Genomic DNA, 21231 nt, shown 5'->3' with positions numbered 1-21231 from the left:
ATTTGACCCGACCCGAGTTCAGATCATCGTCAGATACAAGAAGCGGGCATTTTATTCTATTATGATGTGTATACCAAAGATCCACTGAGCACATCCATGATCCAGGCAAGATTAGTGTAGGCTTCTGACGGAGGAATTACGCCGTCGTCAGTACAGCCCTGAATATGCTGTAGCTGTCTGTCATCTAAACTCATGCTTTGATGTACCAATAATGAGACAAAACATACATCCTCTCGGTTAGTCGAGGGAGAACTTATGTACAGGAATCAGCCCGAGTCCTTCGGCTTCGGGTGTCCGCACACTCAACTAGGTCTGAACCATGGGAGGATTATGAGAAGGCTCGTGGGCTTTTATGATCATTGAAAGAATCACATATACCCTCCCCATCAATATTACGCCATGACAATGTAACATCAAAAGACAGTGCCTCGAATATGCATAGTCCAACCACATATTTTGATCTTCTTTGCACGGCAGTTAAAGGTAATGCCGATATTGAATGTCTGCTGGTTCTTCTAATGTACTTAATTGTTGGTATACAGATACAGGTCCAGCTTTCATCTCATTTTAACCCTCTGGCTCACAGTGGTAGATCAAATGATACTCACGGCTCCAGATATCCTATGTGAGTGTATTGACTTCTCTTCTGTATGCTTCTGTGTGAATATTCGGTGATCAATCACATCCCATACCATGGTTAAGTTGCCTGTTCCATTTGGCGGGTATATTGGCACTCAGGTCGCCACATACTAAGCAACCGGATAAATTGCCGTCAGGTGAAACTGGCTGTAGTTCTCTCATTTGATCTGAAGTTCCCTGCTACGTTACTTGTCTATCTTATTAGTTGATCAGATGTTTATTCCCGTTGGAATAATCCATATGATTGCCCACCTCACGAGCAAGACGACCAACCAATCGCGACGACTATAGACCACCAAAATTACCATTTCGGGCAATTCCTAACCCGCAAACCCCGCTGGAAACTCAGTGCGGCCTAAACGCGGATTCGGGTGGGGGATCACTGTGAGGTGCCAAAAATAAGAAGTCCAAAGACCCACTAAGCCTATACTAAATTTGCCCAAGTTCTTGCTACAGTTATCTGACCCTTTTTGTCTCCTACCTTGATCACTTCCCTCGGGTTGTCGTATTCCTTGGCTCCGCCCGGAAGGATCATCATGAGATACAAACTTTTCAAGGAGCTCCAGAGGATTCTCCCTAGCTCATGCTCTTTGTGGGGTTTCCAGGTAGCCAAGTGTAGTGCTGACGAGCAGGCTTGACATGTTCCAACCTCTCGGGATTGCGGTACGAGTAACTAGCTATATGGAGGATATTTTCACTAGAACTCCAATTTCCAAATACCCGGTCTTGGAAATTGGTATTGTTGCAAGCGGCATGTGATCTTGGAGATGGTGGTCATGAGCTGAGGTCTGCTGTGGCTCAAAAGAACAATGTGAGCCATGAAGTGGAAGACGTCACATCGAAAGTCATGAGCCTCGGCCTCAGAACGAGTAACAACAGTTCAATCAAGTTCTCTATATTCAATTTGAATCATGAAGTCTATAAACCTATGACAGAGACTCAATCGAAACCGGGGCATCTCCCTCCAAATTACGACCTTGTTCTGCAATCTTGTAATCGCCTTTGAGCTTGTCAGTATTCTCAAGTTTGCCATTTTCTCCAACGACAAGCTCTGCAGCAACATTTCCATCGCCATCTACTACAGTAGTCTTAGCGCCTGGAGAAGTCTGATACAAGGCAACTTCAACATTTTTCACAAAATCGTATTCAGAACCAACCTCCTTGCGGCTGCCAAGCACAAGAATAGTGTTCTCACGGACATACAGAGGCAATGTGCCGAAAGCGTGCTTCTCTTTGAACCATCCAGGACCAGACTTGACTTCGTTCGTGAAATAAGATGTCCATTTGCCCTTGGGGAGGTAGAACTCAACTTCGCCTGACTCTTCATAAATAGGAGCAGCTAGGAGCTGGGAACCGACCATGAATTGGCGATCAAGGTACCAAGAGGTTGGGTCTTCAGGGAACTCAAGTGCAACAGATCGAAGAGACATTGGGATACCACCCTCTATAGACTCAATAGCCTGAGAGAAGATATACGGCATCAATCGCGTCTTGAGCGCCGTCCACTTGGACAGAGTCCTAGAGCATCCCTCCTCAGTGGGATCATCATTGTCGACAATCCATGGAACACGGAAGCAATTCGAGCCGTGCAAACGACTATGACTGCACAGAAGGCCCATTGCTACCCATCGCTTGTAGATCCATGGGGGTGGAGAACCTTCGAAGCCTCCAATGTCACAGCTCCAGAAAGTGAAGCCGCTGAGACCCATTGATAATCCACCGCGGACAGACTCAGCGAGAGCCTCTGGTGTAGACTCACAATCTCCGCCCCATACGAGAGGAAAGCGCTGTGTTCCGGCACAGGCAGCACGAGCATAAAGAACAGCCTCGTTGTCGCCATATCGCTTCTGGAGGGCCTCGTAAACAAGCTTGTTGTACATGAAGGCGTAGTAATTGTGCATCTTGTGTGGGTCGACTGAGGTATCATGCCACTGAACGTCAAGAGTGGGAATACGCTCGCCAAAGTCCGTCTTGAGGGCATCGACGCCCTTGTCAAAGAGCCCGTTGAGACACTCGGTATACCAAGCACAAGCTTCAGGGTTGGTCACATCTAAAAGACCCATGCCAGCTTGCCAGAGATCCCACTGCCAGATATCTCCATTCTTGCGCTTGAGGAGATAGCCCTTCTCAGCAGCGTGTTTGAATGCCGCACCAGCTTGGCCGATGTAAGGGTTGATCCAGACGCAGACCTTCTTGCACAGTCCACTCTCCTTGAGTCGCGATATCTGGCCCTTGGGATCAGGGAAACGCTCTTCATCAAAGATAAAATCCGTCCATCTGAAACCCTTCATCCAGAAGCAGTCGTAGTGGAAGACATCGACAGGTGACCCACGAGACTTCATGCCCTCGAGGAATGAATTGACCGTGGCCTCGTCGTAGTTGGTAGTAAAACTAGTCGTCAGCCAAAGACCAAAACTCCAACTGGGGACTTTGTTGGCTTTTCCAGTGAGGACAGTGTATTTCTTGAGAACATCCTTGGGCCCGTCGCCGTAGATGATATACATCTTCAATCTCTGCCCTTCCACAGTTGTTTGCACACGACAACATCTTTCACTACCAATCTCGAAATCGACCTTTCCAGGGTTATCCACAAAGACACCATAGCCACGGTTGCTCATCCAGAAAGAAACGTTTTTGTAAGCTTGGTCGCTTGAAGTACCACCATCGGCGTTCCAAAGAACGACATTCTGGCCAACTTTGTTCCATGCTCCAAAACGCTCGCCAAGGCCGTGGACGGACTCGCCGACAGATAGAGTCGTTTGCATGAACATGTAGTGTTTGAATTCGCGCATATCTCCGGTCTGCAATGGCGTACTGGGAGCTGGGGAGTAGGCAAATCCTGTGCTACGATTGCCCAGGTTCGTGAGGTGCTTTTTGCCATCTGAGCTGTGGAACTTGATGTCGAAATTATGTTGGTCAGGGTGAATAGTGGCAGAGAGAACTCCAGATTGAATAGTAGTGCCTTTGTCACTCTTGACGATCTCTCCCTCAACTTTGGGTTGACCAGCTGGGAAGAGATCAAAGTCGGGGCCTTTTCGTTGAGCACCGGCCCAATGTGTGGTCTCGATAGAGATGACTCCATCCATCTCTGCTTTGATATCGATATCAAGCGTGGGTTGGTTGAGGGTATCGCCTCGAGAGCGGATGTGCTTTACGGGACATAGCAGATTCAGGGCCTGCTGGTCCTTGCTGGGAGTGATCTCATAGACATCTTCGGCATACTCGGTGCGAAAGTCTTTGGCGGGCAGCCACATGCCATCGCGGAGATGCATTTTGGTGTTTTCTTGGTTGAAGTAATAATAGGGGGTATCTTGGTCGATTGGCTTGTTGATGAGTGAACGGATGGATTGTCTCTCCAAGAAATAGTCGACTTGGAATAAGAGAGACAGAGAGAGTGTTACTCTCCACTTCAGCAATCCTCCATATCATGGAACCTCAAATGCATCAGCATCAGCATCCCGCTCCCACTCCCACTCCCACTCCTATCACGGTTACAATTCACCCGGAGCAGCCCCTCTCGACCCCACCAACCTATCATGACAATGTCCCCTCAGCGTCATTCGTTCGGGTCTGACAACGAGTTACACACATGATGTTCTTGTAGAGTTGCATCCCGTCCCCTCGCCCCCCCCCCCCCCCCCCCCCCCCTGCTCGACGATCAAGTGGTGGATAAATCAGCGGACGCTAGAGGCACGCCCGGTTAAACACAGACGGGGCCCCTCTAGCTGCAGCCCATCGCGGGGTTCAGGGCCACTGTAAGGTAACGAACGGGGGTCTGCAAGGATGCATCGTTCGTTTCTGTGAGAGGCTCCTCAACTTGTCCTGTACCTACGTAACTTTAGACAACTTTTGTTCCACAAGCAGCAAACACCTACCTATTCCAAGGTGATCTCCCTCTCACAAGTTCGTAGCTAGCTTCATTCCTTTTAGTCAGTTCATCTGCATCGAAGCTAGGATATTCGGCTCGTCGTTCCATATACCGGCCCGCGCCCCTTGCTCACTCTCATCCCATATCAACTTAAAAAACAAATCCACGAATCCCAATCTTTTGCCCATCTCCTTCTTTGTGGCGCCCCCGCATTCTCCAGGGTCTTGTCATGATCGTCCTGCTCTTCGGTCGTAATATCCTCAGAGGACAATCCATGGACTAGGAGCCCGCAATTAAAGCTCATATGCAATGCTACTGAACAGTAAGGTGCAATGTCAAGCATCACGAAGTGACGCAGTTCCCCCCCGTAGGCTACACGGTTAATTGTAAAGACAAGGTCCCAGGTTAGATATAAAACATGACGATCCCGCCTCATTCAGTGTATAGCTCCAGGCAGCTTCTTCACCTTCAACTCCCACCATGAAACTCTCTAGCTACCTCTGCGCGGCAGTTCTGGCTGTAGCCGGTCAGGCTGCCAAGGATAAACCTGTTTACAAGGATCCCAAAGCTTCTATCGATGACAGAGTCGAGGACCTTCTCAAGCGGATGACTATTCAGGACAAGACAGCACAATTGATCCAGGGTGATATGACAAACTATCTCAATCTCACTGATGAGACTGTCAACAAGACTGGTTTGGCATGGAACTTCAAGTATCGAGCCAATTCCATCTGGACAGGCTTGTATGCGAACATGACTACTATCAAGAAGGCTGCTAAGCTAGGACAAGATTATTTGGCCAAGGAGACTGAGCTTGGCAAGTTTTGTGCTTCAATATTGGGTTCATGATCTAATGCGCAGCAGGTATTCCTGCCTTTGTTCAGAGTGAAGGTCTCCACGGAGTCTTGATTTTGAATGGAACAATTTTCAACAGTCCTATTGGCATGGGCTGCTCGTTCAACCCAGAGCTCATCGAAAAGATGGCCGATGTCATTGCAACAGAGTCTCGAGCCCTTGGCATTAATCAGCTGTTCTCTCCTCAAGTCGACTTGGCTCGAGAGTTGCGATTCGGTCGCGTTGAGGAATGCTTCAGCGAGGATCCTTACTTGTATGTTCTTACCAAATCAAGCTCATGGCCGCCTAGTCGTTACTAATTTCCGATTAGAGCTGGAGAAATGGGTTATCGATATGTAAAGGGTCTTCAAGCAGGTGGCGTCTCAGCCATGGTTAAGCACTATGTAGGTCCATACCATCACTACTGATTCACGTACTCACAGTCAAAGGCTGCTTTTGCAACTCCAGAGCAAGGTATCAACACTGGCCCAGTCCACGGTGGTGAGCGAGAGCTGCGGTCTCTCTACCTCCCTCCATTCAAGCGAGCCATCATCGATGGAGGCGCAACTTCGATAATGTCCTCCTACAACTCCTACGATGGTGTTCCAGTTGTCGCAGACTCTTACCTCCTTACTGATATCCTCCGTGAAGAGTGGGGTTACAAGTACTACGTTATCTCGGATGCTGGTGGTACTGCTCGTCTTGCTCAAGCTTTCTATGTCTGTCCTCTTGAGGACGATGAGTGTATCACTCTTGAGGTAAGTCACCACAAGGTCCCACCGAGTAAAATATTGACTTTTGTAGACTCTTCCCGCTGGTAATGATGCTGAAATGGGTGGTGGCTACTGGAGTTTCGAGATCATCCCTGAGCTCGTCAAAGCTGGTAAACTCGACGAAAAGGTCGTCGATACCGCTGTATCTCGTGTTCTTCGCTCCAAGTTTGAGATGGGTCTTTTTGAGAAGCCCTTCACTGGCGTCGCGGATGATAAGATCTGGGACTATGTCAACACCAAGGCACACAAGAAGGTTGCGCGCCAACTTGATGCTGAGAGCATCGTTCTTCTAGAGAACCACGAGAATGTTCTGCCTCTGAAGAAAGACGCCAATGTTGCTGTGATCGGTCCCATGGCCCACGGCTATGTCAATGTGGGTATCTTCTAACTATCTGGTCAGGTACCATCACTAACTAAAGAACAGTACGGTGATTATGTCATTCACACAGCCATGACCCGAGGAGTTACTCCCTACGATGGAATTAAGGCCGCTAGCAAAGGCAAAGTGACCTTCACTCAAGGTTGCGAGCGCTGGTCCACAGACGAGTCTGGCTTCAAGGAGGCTGTAGCCGCAGCCGAGGCCGCTGATGTCGCCGTTGTAGTCGTCGGAACATGGTCTCGAGATCAGAACGAGCTATGGGGCGGTTTGAACGCCACGACCGGAGAGCATATAGACGTGAGTAACTTGAATCTCATCGGTGCCATGCCCAAGCTCGTCAAGGCCATCATCGAGACTGGGAAGCCCACCGTTGTGGTGTACAGTTCCGGAAAGCCTATCACAGAGCCATGGATTTCAGAGGAGGCTTCTGCTCTTATTCAGCAGTTTTACCAGTCTCAGGAAGGTGGTCATGCGTTGGCTGATATTCTGTACGGCAACGTCAACCCCTCGGGCAAGCTCTCCGTCAGCTTCCCCTACGATGTCGGCACCACGCCCATCTACTACGACCATCTCAACTCTGCGCGCGCCTGGCCAAACCCTGGTAAGATTTATGAGAACGGTACCCTTAAGTTTGGTAGCAACTACGTCCTTGAGAACCCCGAGGCCCTCTACACATTCGGCTATGGTTTGTCATACAGCAAGTTCGATTTCTCCAACATCTCCGTCTCCAAGAAGAACGTCACTGCGACCGACACTGTCACCGTTTCCGTCGACGTCAGCAACAAGTCCAAGCGCGACGGCTCTGAGGTTGTGCAGCTGTATGTCAAGGACATGCTTGCGTCTGTCGATGTTGCGCGATACCAGCTCAAGGGTTTCAAGAAGGTCGCCGTCAAGGCTGGCAAGACCCAGACTGTCAAGATTGATCTCAAGGTTGAGGACTGGGGTCTATGGAACCGTAAGATGAAGTATGTCGTGGAGCCTGGTGATTTCACTGTCTTTGTAGGAAACTCGAGCGAGAACTTCAAAGGCAACGTGACTGTCACAGTTTCGTAGATCCTTCTACATTAGACACCCAATCCCGCAACAGGTCTTGTCAATTTAGTTACTTTTCCCAATTGAGTTCATCACATACTTGCAGTCATACAACGTTGCACAATATATTGTGGCGTTGACGTGCCTGACACCGAGTCATAATTGCTTGCATGACATGTTGACATATTGATGACAGTTTTGATGCAGGAGCTCCCTCTGGTACAGTCAATTGACCCATAAAGCAGTACCTTAATCCTTTCAAGCAATTAATAGCATGAGTTTATGCAGTTTGCATCAATTAGGTAGAATAGGCTGAGTCAAACTGTGAATCTTTGAAGAATATCACCCAGTACAACGATGAAACATGATTGAGCCAGATTGGGCTTATCTCTTATCGTAAATGGTCAGGGATTGCTTTATCCGGCACCGGCTTTTTTATCATCCGCGCAATGACCAATCAGAATAGTCTGCGCCCGGAAATGTGGTCATGGGCTACGGGAAGGCGGGCAGCCTCGCTTCTCTCGTTCCAGCTTCTCCTCGTCGTTCCAGCACAGTCGATCCAAATTTGCTTATTGTTAGCTTTCCTACGTCAACACGACTTTTTGTCACGGACTGACACTCAGCCTTGTACTTGGGGGTTACCAACAACATTTGAGCGTCTTTTTTCCTCCTTGGACGCGCCCAAAAGGCCTGCGCTCCCTGGCCGCTACGCCCACAACTCCCGTCGATTCGACATTTCATTCCACCCTCTGTTCGTCATGGCGTCGCAACAAATTCTTTTTGCCGAAACCATAGCGGGTATGAAGAAGGCATTCAAAAGGAAATCATATGGTACGGAAATCTCATTGCGCTTGTCGCGATCAAGGGATCGACAGCTGACCATATACCCAACAGAATCCGACTCAGACTCCGAGATCGAAAGCTATAGCAATCGCGGGAATAAGCTCAAAAAGCAGGCACGGTTTGCCCGCCAAGGGCAATTGGTCCCAAATAACGGTCCAAGTTCGTATAAAGAGGTTAGTTGTTTTGACAAATCCTCCCAGGCCAGTTCTGACTTCTGCTAGTATGTCGAATACGGTGGTGTCCGACGCCCGATCCTATATCGCAATCCTCCATTAGTCGACGAGGAAGGATACGAGATAGATAGCGACGACGAAGATGAGGAGCGCGTTCAAGAGGCAGAGGCCTCGGCGGCGGAAATGAACCCTTACGCCAACATACAAATAGAGAGTAAGTCAACAATCACGCATTTGAGTAGCAGAGCTAACAGGAGTAGATATCCTTGCTCCACTTACTGCATCAACCGCGTTACCGACACACCCGACCCTATCGAAGCCCTTCACGTCCAAAACCCTGACCCGACTTGTTGACCAAAGTTGCGACATAATGCGCAAGGAGAATCAGTCGCTGTGGAGAGTCAGACATCTCCTGACAGCGCTCTGCGGCGACTACACATGGGTCCCTTGCGAAATGATGGTCCGGCCGGCAGACGTTGAGCTCTATACAGACAACCACACGGCGCAACATTTGTTGGCGCTATCTCAAGCGGTATCGGCGCTTCCCAGAATCACCAACGGCGATATGCAACAAGGCAGCGGTGTCGAACAAGCAAATGCTGTACCAGACACAACATTTGATGGTGAGCCCACGGACAAGGACCCAGCAGAGGATGCCGATGTAACCATGACGGACGCTGGAACTGCCGACCCAGATGATTCTCTCATTGAGGATGCCGACGAGAATACAAAGGTTGAGGGCGAGAAGGATGGCGCTGGAGCGGCATCAAATATGCACAATGGCAAGCAAATACCAGCTGCACAGACCGATAAAAGAGATTCCATAGGTGAAGCGACAAACGGGGTCAAGGAGCATACAAACGAACGAGCGACGAACGAGATGGAGGCGACCAGAGCTGAGGCCACTGCGAAACCTTCAGGCAGCGATGCACATCAACAAATGGAATCGGCTGAGACAATACGTGCAGATGTATCCATGATCTCCGACGCGGACGATGACTTCATACATCCCATGTTTCTTGCACCTTCAGGAGCAAGACCAGATCGAGATATCGGCTTGCCGGACCAAGAAGCGGAGGATATTCGACGATTGCTTGCTCTCTACGTGCAGAAACAAGAAGAGGTGTGTAGAGGGGCAAAGAGGCTGTTTCTAGGACTCCTCAAAGCCGAGCAGATGCGGAAGAATGTACTCCACTGGTCCAAGGCAGAAGCTCATTCAGGGCTTAACCGAGACATGTCGGACGGGGAAGATTGGTACGACAAGGAGGAATGGGGTCTCACAGAAGACCTCAAAAAGGGGCAGGATGAAGAGGAAGAAGATGTGCAGACAACTGGTAAAAAGACGAGAAACCGACGTCAATAGCTGTTGGTTTCTGTGTTCTTTTTTTTTTTTTTTTGATGGATGATGATGACTGACTTGACTTGTTGGGGTTTTTGCTTTGGGCGTTTTAAGGCTGGCGTTTGGAATAAACCGCGAGATAGGCCTTGATGCCAACCGCAGTAAGCGTATTGTTACAAGCATCGATAGATATGAATATTGAAGCATATAGTCTAGTCAGTTCAGTAGTTAGTGGTCATACCCATGAGATGAGATTCGACATCTGCCTGTGGTGGTCCTGGTCCCTCATGAGGCTTTCTCTCGGTATAGGTTGAATTCGGCAGATTGGGTTGCTTGCTTGCCTCGATTCCCTGGCTGCGGTGCAGGGATCTTCCGTTTGGTCAGGCCTGTTCCATGGGTGATTTGGCTTGGTTTGGTTTGTGGACGGTGGATCAAAAGACGCAGTCCTGATCCTCCAGGGCTCTCCCCCAGTTGACCCTCAGGACCCTCTTCTGAACGGCACCGTGGCTCTCCACTAATTCCGGGCTCCTCATTATGACGCGGGCCCGGACTCTCTCCTCTTCCGCTTTCCACTCTCTTCCATGTGACAGCCCAGTCAGGGTCAGGACAGCTACTAACAGGAAGGTACCTTAGGTAGGTACCTGTGGGAGGTACCCTAGCTCTCCAAGCTGCCCGTCTTTCTCCAAGCTCTCGCTTTTAATTCTGTTTCCTGTTTCTTATAATATCTCAACAGTTTATCCTCTCAACAGCAGAATTGCAAATCATCTGCAGTTTTCTTTGAACCTCTTCTTCTGTGACTCTTCCGTGAACTTGTTACGTCAGTGATCACGACTTTTGCCATTCCCTCACTTTCCCTCTTCGTGCCTGTTTACTTTCTTGGTTACCCAGCTGTCATCATGGCTCTTGGTTTGAAAGACTTTGTCGAGTATGTCGATTATGACAAGCAGAGCTTGTACAGTGAGTATATGCCAACTTGATTTGAGCAATGTCTCTATCTACCAACGATTACTTGAATCTGACTCAAGCTATTTGCTTCTTCCAGTCTCTGCTGCCTCCATCGCATTCAACCCTCTCTTCTGGAAGTGAGTTGCAAGCCCCAATGTGACGTTCTATCATCAATTACTAACTCTTTTCTTTTCTAGCATCGTCGCCCGTCAAGGTATGCAGCTTGCAGCTAGACGATTCATCTTCGACTAACTTGATCGCTGAAAGAATACCACAACAAGCTTCTGACCAAGATCTTCGGCGGTAACTCCCAAGTTGCCTGCTATGCCCTTGCTGCCACTATCTTCTCTCTCGGTATGATTCGCGACTTTATCTTCAAGACTGCCATCGCCGAGCAACCCACGCATCCCGCTCTAGTCACCGACTTCATCCAGGCCGCAGCCGTTGCTCTGTTCATCGTTGGTAACGTCCTGGTCGTCTCTTCAACCTGGCGACTAGGCATTACTGGCACTTTCCTCGGTGACTACTTTGGCATTCTCATGGACGAGATGGTGACTGGCTTTCCCTTCAACGTGACCGGTTCTCCTATGTACACTGGCTCTACCTGCAGCTTCCTCGCTACCGCCATGTGGTATGGCAAGCCTGCCGGTGTCCTGCTCACATTGTGGGTCGATGTTGTCTACAGGATCGCTTTGAAGTTTGAGGACCCGTTCACTTCTGAGATCTACGCCAAGCGTGAGCGTGAGCGTGAGCGTGAGTGTGCTGCTGGGAAAAAGTCCAACTAAGCTCCCGAGTTCTGTCTAAACTCTCCCAAGTAAACGACAAATAAGAGTCAAAGGACAGCATATTAGCGCTTCATGAAACGTTATCAGGGCCGCACAAACCAACGGAGACTGCCAGACAGCTCCATCTAGTCGAATAGTGTACGATACACACCAAGTCGACACAGAAAGCTACGCCTTTCAACAGGCCAGGTGCCTCTCAACAGGCTTAAGAAGTTTTCGGATTAAACCTACAGATACCACGTCTTTGCTGACATAAAATCGTCGCAAGGCATAAGGGATTACATTTGATTTATATAACAATACCAAACTGAGCATTCGCAACCAAGGCCATATACATACATGGACGACTTCTTTTCCACTACTCAAGAACGGATAGCAACTGTTCCCCCTTTTAGACACCACGTCTGTAGACCTACGCATGGCCCTCATTTGCGCTCTTTGATTTAAAGCGCTTCTGCGTTATGGCCAAGTTTCTCTATATTGCATGACAGGGAACCTACCCTCTCGTATGTGTGTCTGAGTTGGCCGACATATGACCTTGAACCCATAAAGGGCACAGGACAGAGTCTAGAGGAAAACTTGACATACCTAAACTCAAACATATTGTACACTAAATTCAACAGCCATCTAGCTCATGATCTAGTCATCCCTTATAAGTTGATTTGAGAATCTACTCTACAGTTCGGCAACCCCTCAAAATAAGCTCGGCAACCCATGATCGCTTCTAAGCGACTCCTCATGCATGCACCGTCCATACCCAGTCAATTTCTTTTGCCAACGCCAACTCCGATTCACTCTGGTGCACATGCATCTATGTCTCAGAGGGCTTGTTGTCGGGGAGCAGGTCAACAGCAGAGGCCTCAACAGGCTTCTCCTCGGTAGAAGCTTCACCGGCCTTCTCAGCTTGACGAAGAGCGAGCTTCTTTTGCTTCTTTTTGTCCTTAGCAGCCTTCTTCGCCGCCGCCTTCTCTGCCTCGAGGGCCTTTTGCTTTCGGATCTCCTCACCACCAAAGGCCTCGCGCCACTCATCAAGCTTAGACGCAGGGATCTGTGTGAAGAGAAGCTTGGGCTCGCCAATCTTTTGGCCGGGCTTGACGAGGTCTCCTGACCATGTCTCAGGAATGGAGATCAAGCCAGGGCTGCCGATCTGCTCCAGGATGGCCTCGGAAGTAGAGGGCATGTAAGGATGAACGATGCTTGCAAGGAGCTGGAGATGGTTGATACCAAGACCGATCACCGCAGCGCAGCGGTCTGGCTCATCGGCCAGAAGCTGGTTGTTCAGCTTGCTGTCCTGCAGAAGTTTGTTGCCAAGGGCAGAGATGTGCATAACGGTGGCAAGGCCAGCGCGGAGCTTGATGGCGTCGAACTGTGAGATAAAGGTCTTGAGGGCCTCGTTCACTTCCTTCTTGTGCTCCTCTAGCCGCTCGTCGGTGTACTTTGTGTAGTCGGGAACGACGCCATCCAACTTGGCCTGAGTGAACTTGAGGATTCGTTGGTTCAAGTTACCGAGGTTCTTGAGAAGATCGTTGTTGTTGCAGTCAATGAACTCTTGCCATTTGAACTCAGAGTCAGCGGACTCGGGCCGTCTGGATAGAAGGTAGTATCGCCAAACATCGGGATCAACGCCAGTCTCTTTAGCAGTGTTTCCAAAAACTCCAACGCCGCGGGACTTGCTGAACTTTCCGCCCTCATAGTTGAGATACTCGGTTGTCGACATCTTGTGGACCTTGGTCCAGTTCTCTCCTGTTCCAAGTTGAGAGGCAGGGAAGATGATAGTGTGAAATCTAGTGAGTTGTCAGCACCGCCCCAGCGTATCATGTGGATTCTCAAAAAGTTCGCTTACGGCACATTGTCCTTGCCCATGAACTGGTAAAGCTTGACGTTCTCAGGGTTCTTCCACCACTTCTCCCAGTTCGTGCCATCCAAGTTATCACCATCGACCAAGTTCTTGGTGATAGAGACGTAGCCAATGCAAGCATCGAACCAAACATAGAAGACCTTCTCTGCATACTCCTCGTTACTCAAGCCTTCGAGATCCCTGGGAATAGGAACACCCCACTTGAGGTCTCGAGTGATACCACGGGGAAGGAGTCCCTTGTCGATCCATGACTGGGTGATGGAAATACAGTTTGTGCTCCAATCTCCCTCCTTGCTACTCTTGTGGAACCAGGGAACAAGCAAGTCCTTAACCGCGTCTAGGCGAAGGAAAAGGTGCTTCGTCTTTCGCTTCTCGGGGGTGGTTCCATCGACCTTGCAGCGGGGGTTGATCAGGAAACCAGTCGCTTTAGCCTCGACATGGTCATCATCAGAGGTGCTGGGCTCGCGTTCGGGCTCAAATGGGTCGAGAAGGCTACCGCAGGCATCGCATTGATCTCCGCGTGCTCCGGGGTCATGGCAAATGCTGCATTCTCCCTCGACGAATCGATCTGCGAGGAACTTGCCGTGGGCAGGATGCGAGCAAAAAGGCTGAGTAGTCTCTCGCTCCTCAATATAACCATTCTTCCAGAGCTCCTTAAAGATCTGCTGCACAATCTGGGTCTGTTGTTGAGTGGGTGTTCGGCCGAAGATATCGAAGTCAATTCGGAACCAATCGTAGACTCCCTTGTGAAGGGCATGATACTTGGCGCAAAGGTCGGCGGGCGAAAGACCTTCCTCGAGGGCCTTTGTCTCGGTAGCAGTACCGTACTCGTCGGAACCACAAACGTAAATGGTGTTCCAGCCTCGCGCTCTGCAATAGCGAGAAAAGACATCGGCGGAGAGAACACTGCCGATGATGTTGCCCAGATGCGGAATGTTGTTGACGTAGGGAAGGGCACTGGTAATTAGAATGTTGCGCTTACCCTCCTCAGGCAGAACGGGTGATTTTGAAGCCATTTTCGGCGATCTGATATCTATCAATAACTCTAAGTTTACTCAGGACGATTGATAAGAGGTTCGGTGTTGGTTGTCTTTGTCTGTTTGTGAGTCACAGAGCTGCGATAACGCCTTTGACAGTCAAAATTCGTAGCTGAGGTGCGATGGCGGGGGCGGGGGAGGGGGAGGGGTGATTGGAGAAGTCGCTGTGAAGGTCTAGGGTAACCAGAGTTGGTGGCAAAGACAGCCTTATAGATGATATTATACAAAGCGTAGATTAGTTATAATAAGCATTTTAGCTTTAATTAAAAGAGCTTTATTTTCTTTAATCTAAGGTAGTAGTTAGGTTAACCTTATTAAATTATAGAAATTATATAGTAAGCTTAATCTAACTAATTAAAAAGGGATATACTATTTATAGCTTAATATACCTCTTATTTAACTATATATTATTATATAATTAAATAATCTTTAAATAGCTTTAATTATTTTATAGCCTTAACCTAGTAATAACTAATAAATAGGACCTAGATATTTTAATAATAGCTATAAAAGTATTAACTATAAAATCTCTAGCTAAACTAAAATTTTAATAAACTTAATTAATAAAATTACTTTTAAGCTATAGTATCTTAAGTAACTCTAATTAAAATAAATATATTACTTAACTAGCTAAAAAGCTATAAAACTTAATTAATAGGGTCTATAATTCCCCTATAACCTTAACCTTTTTTAATCTATTTATTACTTAATAAAGTTATTATAATAATTATAAAATTATTAAAGAACTAATTAAACTTAAGTTATTTATAAGTTCTTTATTTTAATTATTTTATTAAATTAATACTACTAACTTTAATTATAATTAAGATATTAAACCTAAATAGCCTATAACCTTAAACTATTAACTAATTAAGTATATAATCTTTACCCTTACCTAACTATAGTTAAGAGATTAATAATAATAATATTATAGATTTTATTTAAAATATAACCTTAAGAGCTAGAATATAAATATAAAAGCTAATAAAAAAAGTATTTATAATTAGCTATAATAATTAAATAAATAAATAATTACTTAACTTAATTAGATTTAAATATAAAATACTCTATTACTTAGACTTTAATTCTAATACTATCTAAAGTTAATACTAAAGTAAGATACTATTTTTAAGTATTAAGTAATAATATACTAATACTTTAGGCCTAATAGATACTTAAATTATTAAACTAAAGGCCTATTATAGCCCTTAGATTATAATAATTATTAATCTTATAATTATAATCCTTATAAACCTAAAAGTATACTTTTTATAAGTAATATTTAAAGTTTATATATAATAAAATTACTTAAAAAATTCTATTAAAGTTAATTTTATAAAATAAAAAAGATTTTATATATAAAAAAAAGTTTTATTTAAAAATTAAAAGAGCCCTTTAATAAATAAATAAAACTATAGTTAATTAAACAGAATTTACCTAACTAAGCATATTTACTTTATAAAATAATAATTAATACTAAAGTAATAAACAGTAGTATTAATAGTAATATAGCTTTAATTATACTTAATATACTTTTATAATATAAGTAAATAGTTAAATAATAAGAAAAATTAATAGTATTATATTATTATTACTTTATATATATAGTTTTTTAATTTTATAAATATAAGTATAATAAGCTTTATAAATTATAATAAAAAAAGTATTATATATATTTAAATCTTTTATTTTTAAGCTATAAAAGCCTTTTTTTTATTTTTTTTATAATTTTTTTTTTTTTTTTTTTTTAAGTTTTATAATTTTTATTATAATATATAATTATCTTAATAGCTTTTTACTTTTAAATATCTATCCTTTTAATAATATACTTTTTATTTTATATATATATTAATAATTTATTTAATTTAGCCTTTTACTTTTAATAATCTTACTTTTATTAAATATAAAAGTAATATTACTTTTTAAGTTAAGGTTTTTTATTTTTATTTTAATTTCTTTATATATTATTACTTAGCTTTATTATATTATTTTTTTATTTTATACTTTTAATTTCTTATTTATTAAGCTTTAATTAAGCTTTTTATTACTTTTATTTTTATTAACTTTAATAATCTTTATTATTTTTACTATAATTACTTTTTTAGTAATATATTATTATATAAGCTTTTAAGCTTATATTATATTATTATTATAATTATCTTTTCTTTTTTTTATTTATTTATATATATTAATTATAAATATATAGCTTAAGTTTAAGCTTAAGTTTAAGTATATCTTTATTATCTTTAAGTTTATTTATATTTTTATAAAGATAAAGAGTTTTATTAATATTATAATACCTTATAATAGTAAAAATAAGCCTTTTTTTAATAAAAATATTACTTTAAAAACCCTTTTACTTTTAAAAAAAAAGACTTTTACTAAATCTATATTTATAAAGTCTTTAAAGACTCTTAATACTTTAAAGTATAAGATTAAGTTCTTTAAAAAAGATAAGTTTACTTTTTTTTATATATAGTATTTTAAAGATATTTTATAAAATAAAAGCCTATTATTTTATTACTTAATTAAAAATAAGCTTTACTTAAAATAGTATTATTATTATTCTTATAGTAATTATAAAGGTTATATTAAACTATAAGTACTTTTTTATCTTTATTTAAATATATTACTAACTTATTATAGTTCTTATACTTTTCTTTTTATAGCTTTTAATTTTTATAATACTATTTTTAATAGTATTTTTTTTATAAGTTATTTATCTTTTTTTATTTTTATATTTTAAATTAACTATTTACTTAAAAGATTAAATATACTTAAACTTATATTTTAGTAATATATAATCTCTTTTAAATTAAGCCTTTTTATTTTATTATTTTTAATTATAATATTTTTCTTTTATATATTTTTAATATTTTTATAAGTAGTTTTAGTATACTTACTTTTAAAAATAAAAGTATTTTTAATATAATAAATAGTACTGCTTTTAGTTTAATTTATAATAGCTTAAAGATACTTAATAATATTACTTATAATAGTAATAATAAAAATAAAAATAAAAATAAAAATATTATTATTATTAATTAAGTTTTTTAAAACTATTTACTTTACTTTAATAAAAATATTTTTATTATAAGAAATACTTTAAGCTTATTACTTTAATTACTAGCTAGTTAAATAATTAAACTTAATTTTATTAAGACTTATAATTATTTTAGTTATAATAAATTAAGTAATATTTTAAAATATTTAAATTATTATTATAATAAAGCTTTAATTAATCTATTTACTAATATCTTTATTATAAGTAAATAAATAACTTAAAAGCTCTTTTTACTTTCTTTTTATTACAATTATATACTTTAAATATTTATATAATATAAATAAGTATTTATTTTAAAGCTTAATTTAACTATAAGGTATATTATTTATTAATTATTATAATAAATAATATATAGCTTTATTAAGTAAAAGTATAACTTATTAAAAAAATACTATAAACTTATAGCTTTAATTATAGTATACTTTAATATAATTAATTCTGCTTTTATTATAGAAATTAAAACTATACTTTAATATATTACTTTTTATATTACTACTTCTTTAAAGAGAGAAATAAGGTATCTTTATAATAATTTTCTTATTTCTTTATTATCTATAAATAAAATATCTAATACTATATAAAGTACTTAAATTTTATTATAATTATCTTTATAAGTAATTAAGAAATTATAAGTAATATATAAATAATATAAAGCTTAGTTTATAGCTTTATAATATTTTATATTTAGGTTTATAAAGTATTTAAAGAGCTAGGATACTATAAAAATAATATCTAGGTATATTATTATTATTATATAAAGTAATAATTTAACCTTTTTTTAATATAACTTAATATAATTTAAAGGTATTTAATTTTCCTTTTTAATAAGCTTAGTAATAAAAATTAAAATAATTAAAAACTAATTATATTTTATTAATTTATATTTAACTATATATTTCTTTAAGTATAAGTTATAATAAAGGTAAATCTTTTTATTAAGCCTATTTTTAATAATTCTAATTCTTAAAAACTACTTAGCTTTTCTTTTATCTTAAAGCTTATATATTTCCTTTAATATATTAATTATTTTATCTATAGCTTCTTTTTTTAATTTATAATATAAAATAAAGATATTATTTATAAAGAATATTACTAATATATTTTATATTTTTATATAAAATAAGTATTCCTTTTTTTTACTAGCTTTTAAATTAAGGCATTTAAAAGTATTTAAAAACTCTTTAAATTATAAGACTAGTAAATCTTTTAATTTATATAGTACTTATTTTAATTTAATAAGCTTTCTAGCTTACTTAAATCCTTTTAAAAAGTAATATATAATTAAAGGCTTATTTTTATTATAGATTATATTTATAAATATATTTACTATATCTAGTTAATAGATTTTAAGATTATATTTAGCTATAAAAGTAATTATAATATAAAATAAGTATATTATAAGGGTTACTATATATATACTTTAAATTATATTTTCTAGTTAAAGATTACTATATATATATAACTGCACTTTATATTTATTTAAATAACCTTTTTAATTAAATTTATATATAAATACTTATTTAAAGAGTATTAGTCTAGTCTTAGTATTTTACTATAATATTACTTTTTAAGTTTTTTTATTAATAAGCTTATTTACTTTAGTATAAGTAGCTAAAAGGAATAGCTCTTTAAATATATAAGTTTTTAGCTCTTTTTAATTTATTAAAAGTAAAAGGAGTATATTTTAGTATATTTATATAAGCTTAGAAGTATTATATATTTACTTTAAAGATTTAAATTTAAAATTTACTTTTATTATTTTCCTTTTTTAAGCTTTTTTTACCTTTTTAATTATATTAAGGAAAGTAATAAATATTATAAAAATGCTTTTAAGATATATATACTCTTTACTATAGTAATTAATTATAAAAAAAGCTACTTTATTATCTTATTTATAACTTTTAGTCTTTACTTATATTTTTAAGTCTTATTTAATACTTTTTCTTTTTTACTTTTTTTATTTTTATTAAGTACTATACTTTAATAGTTCTTTTTAAAGTTTTTATTTTTTTTTAAGGTATTTTTAGCCTCTTATTATTAATATTCCTTAAGTTATTATAATCTTTAGCTATATTATAAGTTATATTTTAGTACTTATTAAAGTATTTAATAATATCTTGTCCTGTATTTAAGGCTATATTTTAAGGAAAAGTAAAGCTATTTACTTATCTATTTAATGCTTTTTTTAATATCTTACCCTTATCCTAGCTTTATTTAGTATTTTATAGCTAATACTAAAGTACTTAAAGTTATTAAGTATTATAATATATTTATTTATAAAGTATATTTATTTACTATATTAGCTTTATAATACTTATTTTTATATTTTTTAGCTTTTTAATAAGCTTTTAGGATTATTTTTAAATATCTTAACTTTTTTATAGTAATTAATACTTTTTTTTAGTAAAGCTTTTTTATTTTTAAAAAAGCTTTTATACTTTTATATCTTTACTTTAGGTTTTCTTTTTTAAGAACTTTTTTCTTTTTATATTATTATATTAAGACTTAATAAAGTTTAAGTTATATTATTACTTTTTAAGTATATTTCTAGTTTAAGGGTTACTTTTAATATTTTAAATTTAATTAATTTAAGTTTAGTTAGTTTTTTTATTATACTTTAAGTTTCTTTTATACTTTTTAATTATTATAAGATATTTATAGGGATTATATTTACCCTTAAGCTTAAACTAACTAGTTATTTAATTAGTATATTTACTTAAAAAGCTTTTTTTATTTTAGTTTTATTAAAGTAAGACTAATTTATATAAACTATTTAGTTATTAAGCTTAATAATAAGCTCTTTAGATTAAAGCTTAGTATATTTATTATAAAATAACTTTTTATTAAATTATATATTTTATATAGTTATTACTTTCTTAAAGTAAAAGATTTAAATATAATATAAGTTACTTATAATATAGCTAATTAAATATTTAATATATATTTTTAGCTTAATTTTTATTTTCTTTTTATCTTTTTTTCTTTCTTTTTCTTTTTTTAAAAGATAGGCTTAGTATTTATATATAAGTAATAAACTTATATTTAATTTAAAGTCTACTATTTCTTTTTTTATTAATAATAGTATATAATATTTAAACTATTCTTTAAGTACTTTAATTAGTAATTTTTAATTTAATCTATATATTAAGCTAATATTAAGTAAATAGGCTGCTATTTTAATACTTTTAAGCTAAAGCTCTTTTAAAAAGTTAGTACTATAAAGTATTAAAACTGATTTTATAGTAATTTATTTACTATTTTATTTAGTAGCCTTATTTAATTTATAAGTATTTAGTAATATAAGCTTTAGCTTAATACTTTAATAACTTACTTAATATTAAAATTAAGTTAGCCCTTTAACTATAATTATAGTATATTTATTATTTTAATAAAAAATATATATTATTACTTTAAATTAATATTATATTTATTATTTAAAATAAAATAAAGTATTAAATACTATATTATATTACTTTATATATAATACTTAAGTAAATAACTATTAACTATATTTATCTTTTATAATTAATAGCTATTTTAATTTATTATAGCCTTTTAAGTAATCTTAGAAATCTTAAGTATTATAATATTATAGTATTTTCTTTTAAGTTAAGTTAATCTTATAAAAGTCTTTAAAAGAGTATTTTTCTTTTATTAGGTAT

General features: G+C 38.5%; 5 protein-coding genes across 5 annotated transcripts; 3 read left to right on the top strand and 2 right to left on the bottom strand.

The window, feature by feature from the left end:
* Nucleotides 1-1565: 1565 nt before the first annotated feature.
* Nucleotides 1566-3911, bottom strand: J7337_008405 (uncharacterized protein; the record flags this gene model as incomplete). The annotated part of the gene is made up of 1 exon (XM_044826024.1): nucleotides 1566-3911. The coding sequence occupies one exon, from the start codon at nucleotides 3909-3911 to the stop codon at nucleotides 1566-1568; it is 2346 nt and encodes a 781-aa protein (XP_044678941.1).
* A 1076-nt stretch (nucleotides 3912-4987) lies between these two features.
* Nucleotides 4988-7546, top strand: J7337_008404 (uncharacterized protein; the record flags this gene model as incomplete). Its single annotated transcript, XM_044826023.1, has 6 exons — nucleotides 4988-5333; nucleotides 5372-5615; nucleotides 5673-5745; nucleotides 5791-6099; nucleotides 6146-6487; nucleotides 6539-7546. The coding sequence occupies 6 exons, from the start codon at nucleotides 4988-4990 to the stop codon at nucleotides 7544-7546; spliced, it is 2322 nt and encodes a 773-aa protein (XP_044678940.1).
* Nucleotides 7547-8283: 737 nt separating this feature from the next.
* J7337_008403 (uncharacterized protein) lies at nucleotides 8284-9904 on the top strand (the record flags this gene model as incomplete). Its single annotated transcript, XM_044826022.1, has 4 exons — nucleotides 8284-8323; nucleotides 8420-8541; nucleotides 8590-8755; nucleotides 8802-9904. 4 exons carry the CDS (start codon nucleotides 8284-8286, stop codon nucleotides 9902-9904), a joined length of 1431 nt encoding a protein of 476 aa, XP_044678939.1.
* An 872-nt stretch (nucleotides 9905-10776) lies between these two features.
* On the top strand, nucleotides 10777-11610 carry J7337_008402 (uncharacterized protein; the record flags this gene model as incomplete). Its single annotated transcript, XM_044826021.1, has 2 exons — nucleotides 10777-10837; nucleotides 11093-11610. 2 exons carry the CDS (start codon nucleotides 10777-10779, stop codon nucleotides 11608-11610), a joined length of 579 nt encoding a protein of 192 aa, XP_044678938.1.
* Nucleotides 11611-12421: 811 nt separating this feature from the next.
* J7337_008401 (uncharacterized protein) lies at nucleotides 12422-14484 on the bottom strand (the record flags this gene model as incomplete). Its single annotated transcript, XM_044826020.1, has 2 exons — nucleotides 12422-13394; nucleotides 13454-14484. The coding sequence occupies 2 exons, from the start codon at nucleotides 14482-14484 to the stop codon at nucleotides 12422-12424; spliced, it is 2004 nt and encodes a 667-aa protein (XP_044678937.1).
* Nucleotides 14485-21231: the final 6747 nt, after the last annotated feature.

This window comes from Fusarium musae, chromosome 6 (genome assembly GCF_019915245.1).
Source record: "Fusarium musae strain F31 chromosome 6, whole genome shotgun sequence".
In the NCBI taxonomy this organism is placed as follows: Eukaryota; Fungi; Ascomycota; class Sordariomycetes; order Hypocreales; family Nectriaceae; genus Fusarium; species Fusarium musae.
This window is presented reverse-complemented; position numbering and strand designations above follow the sequence as displayed.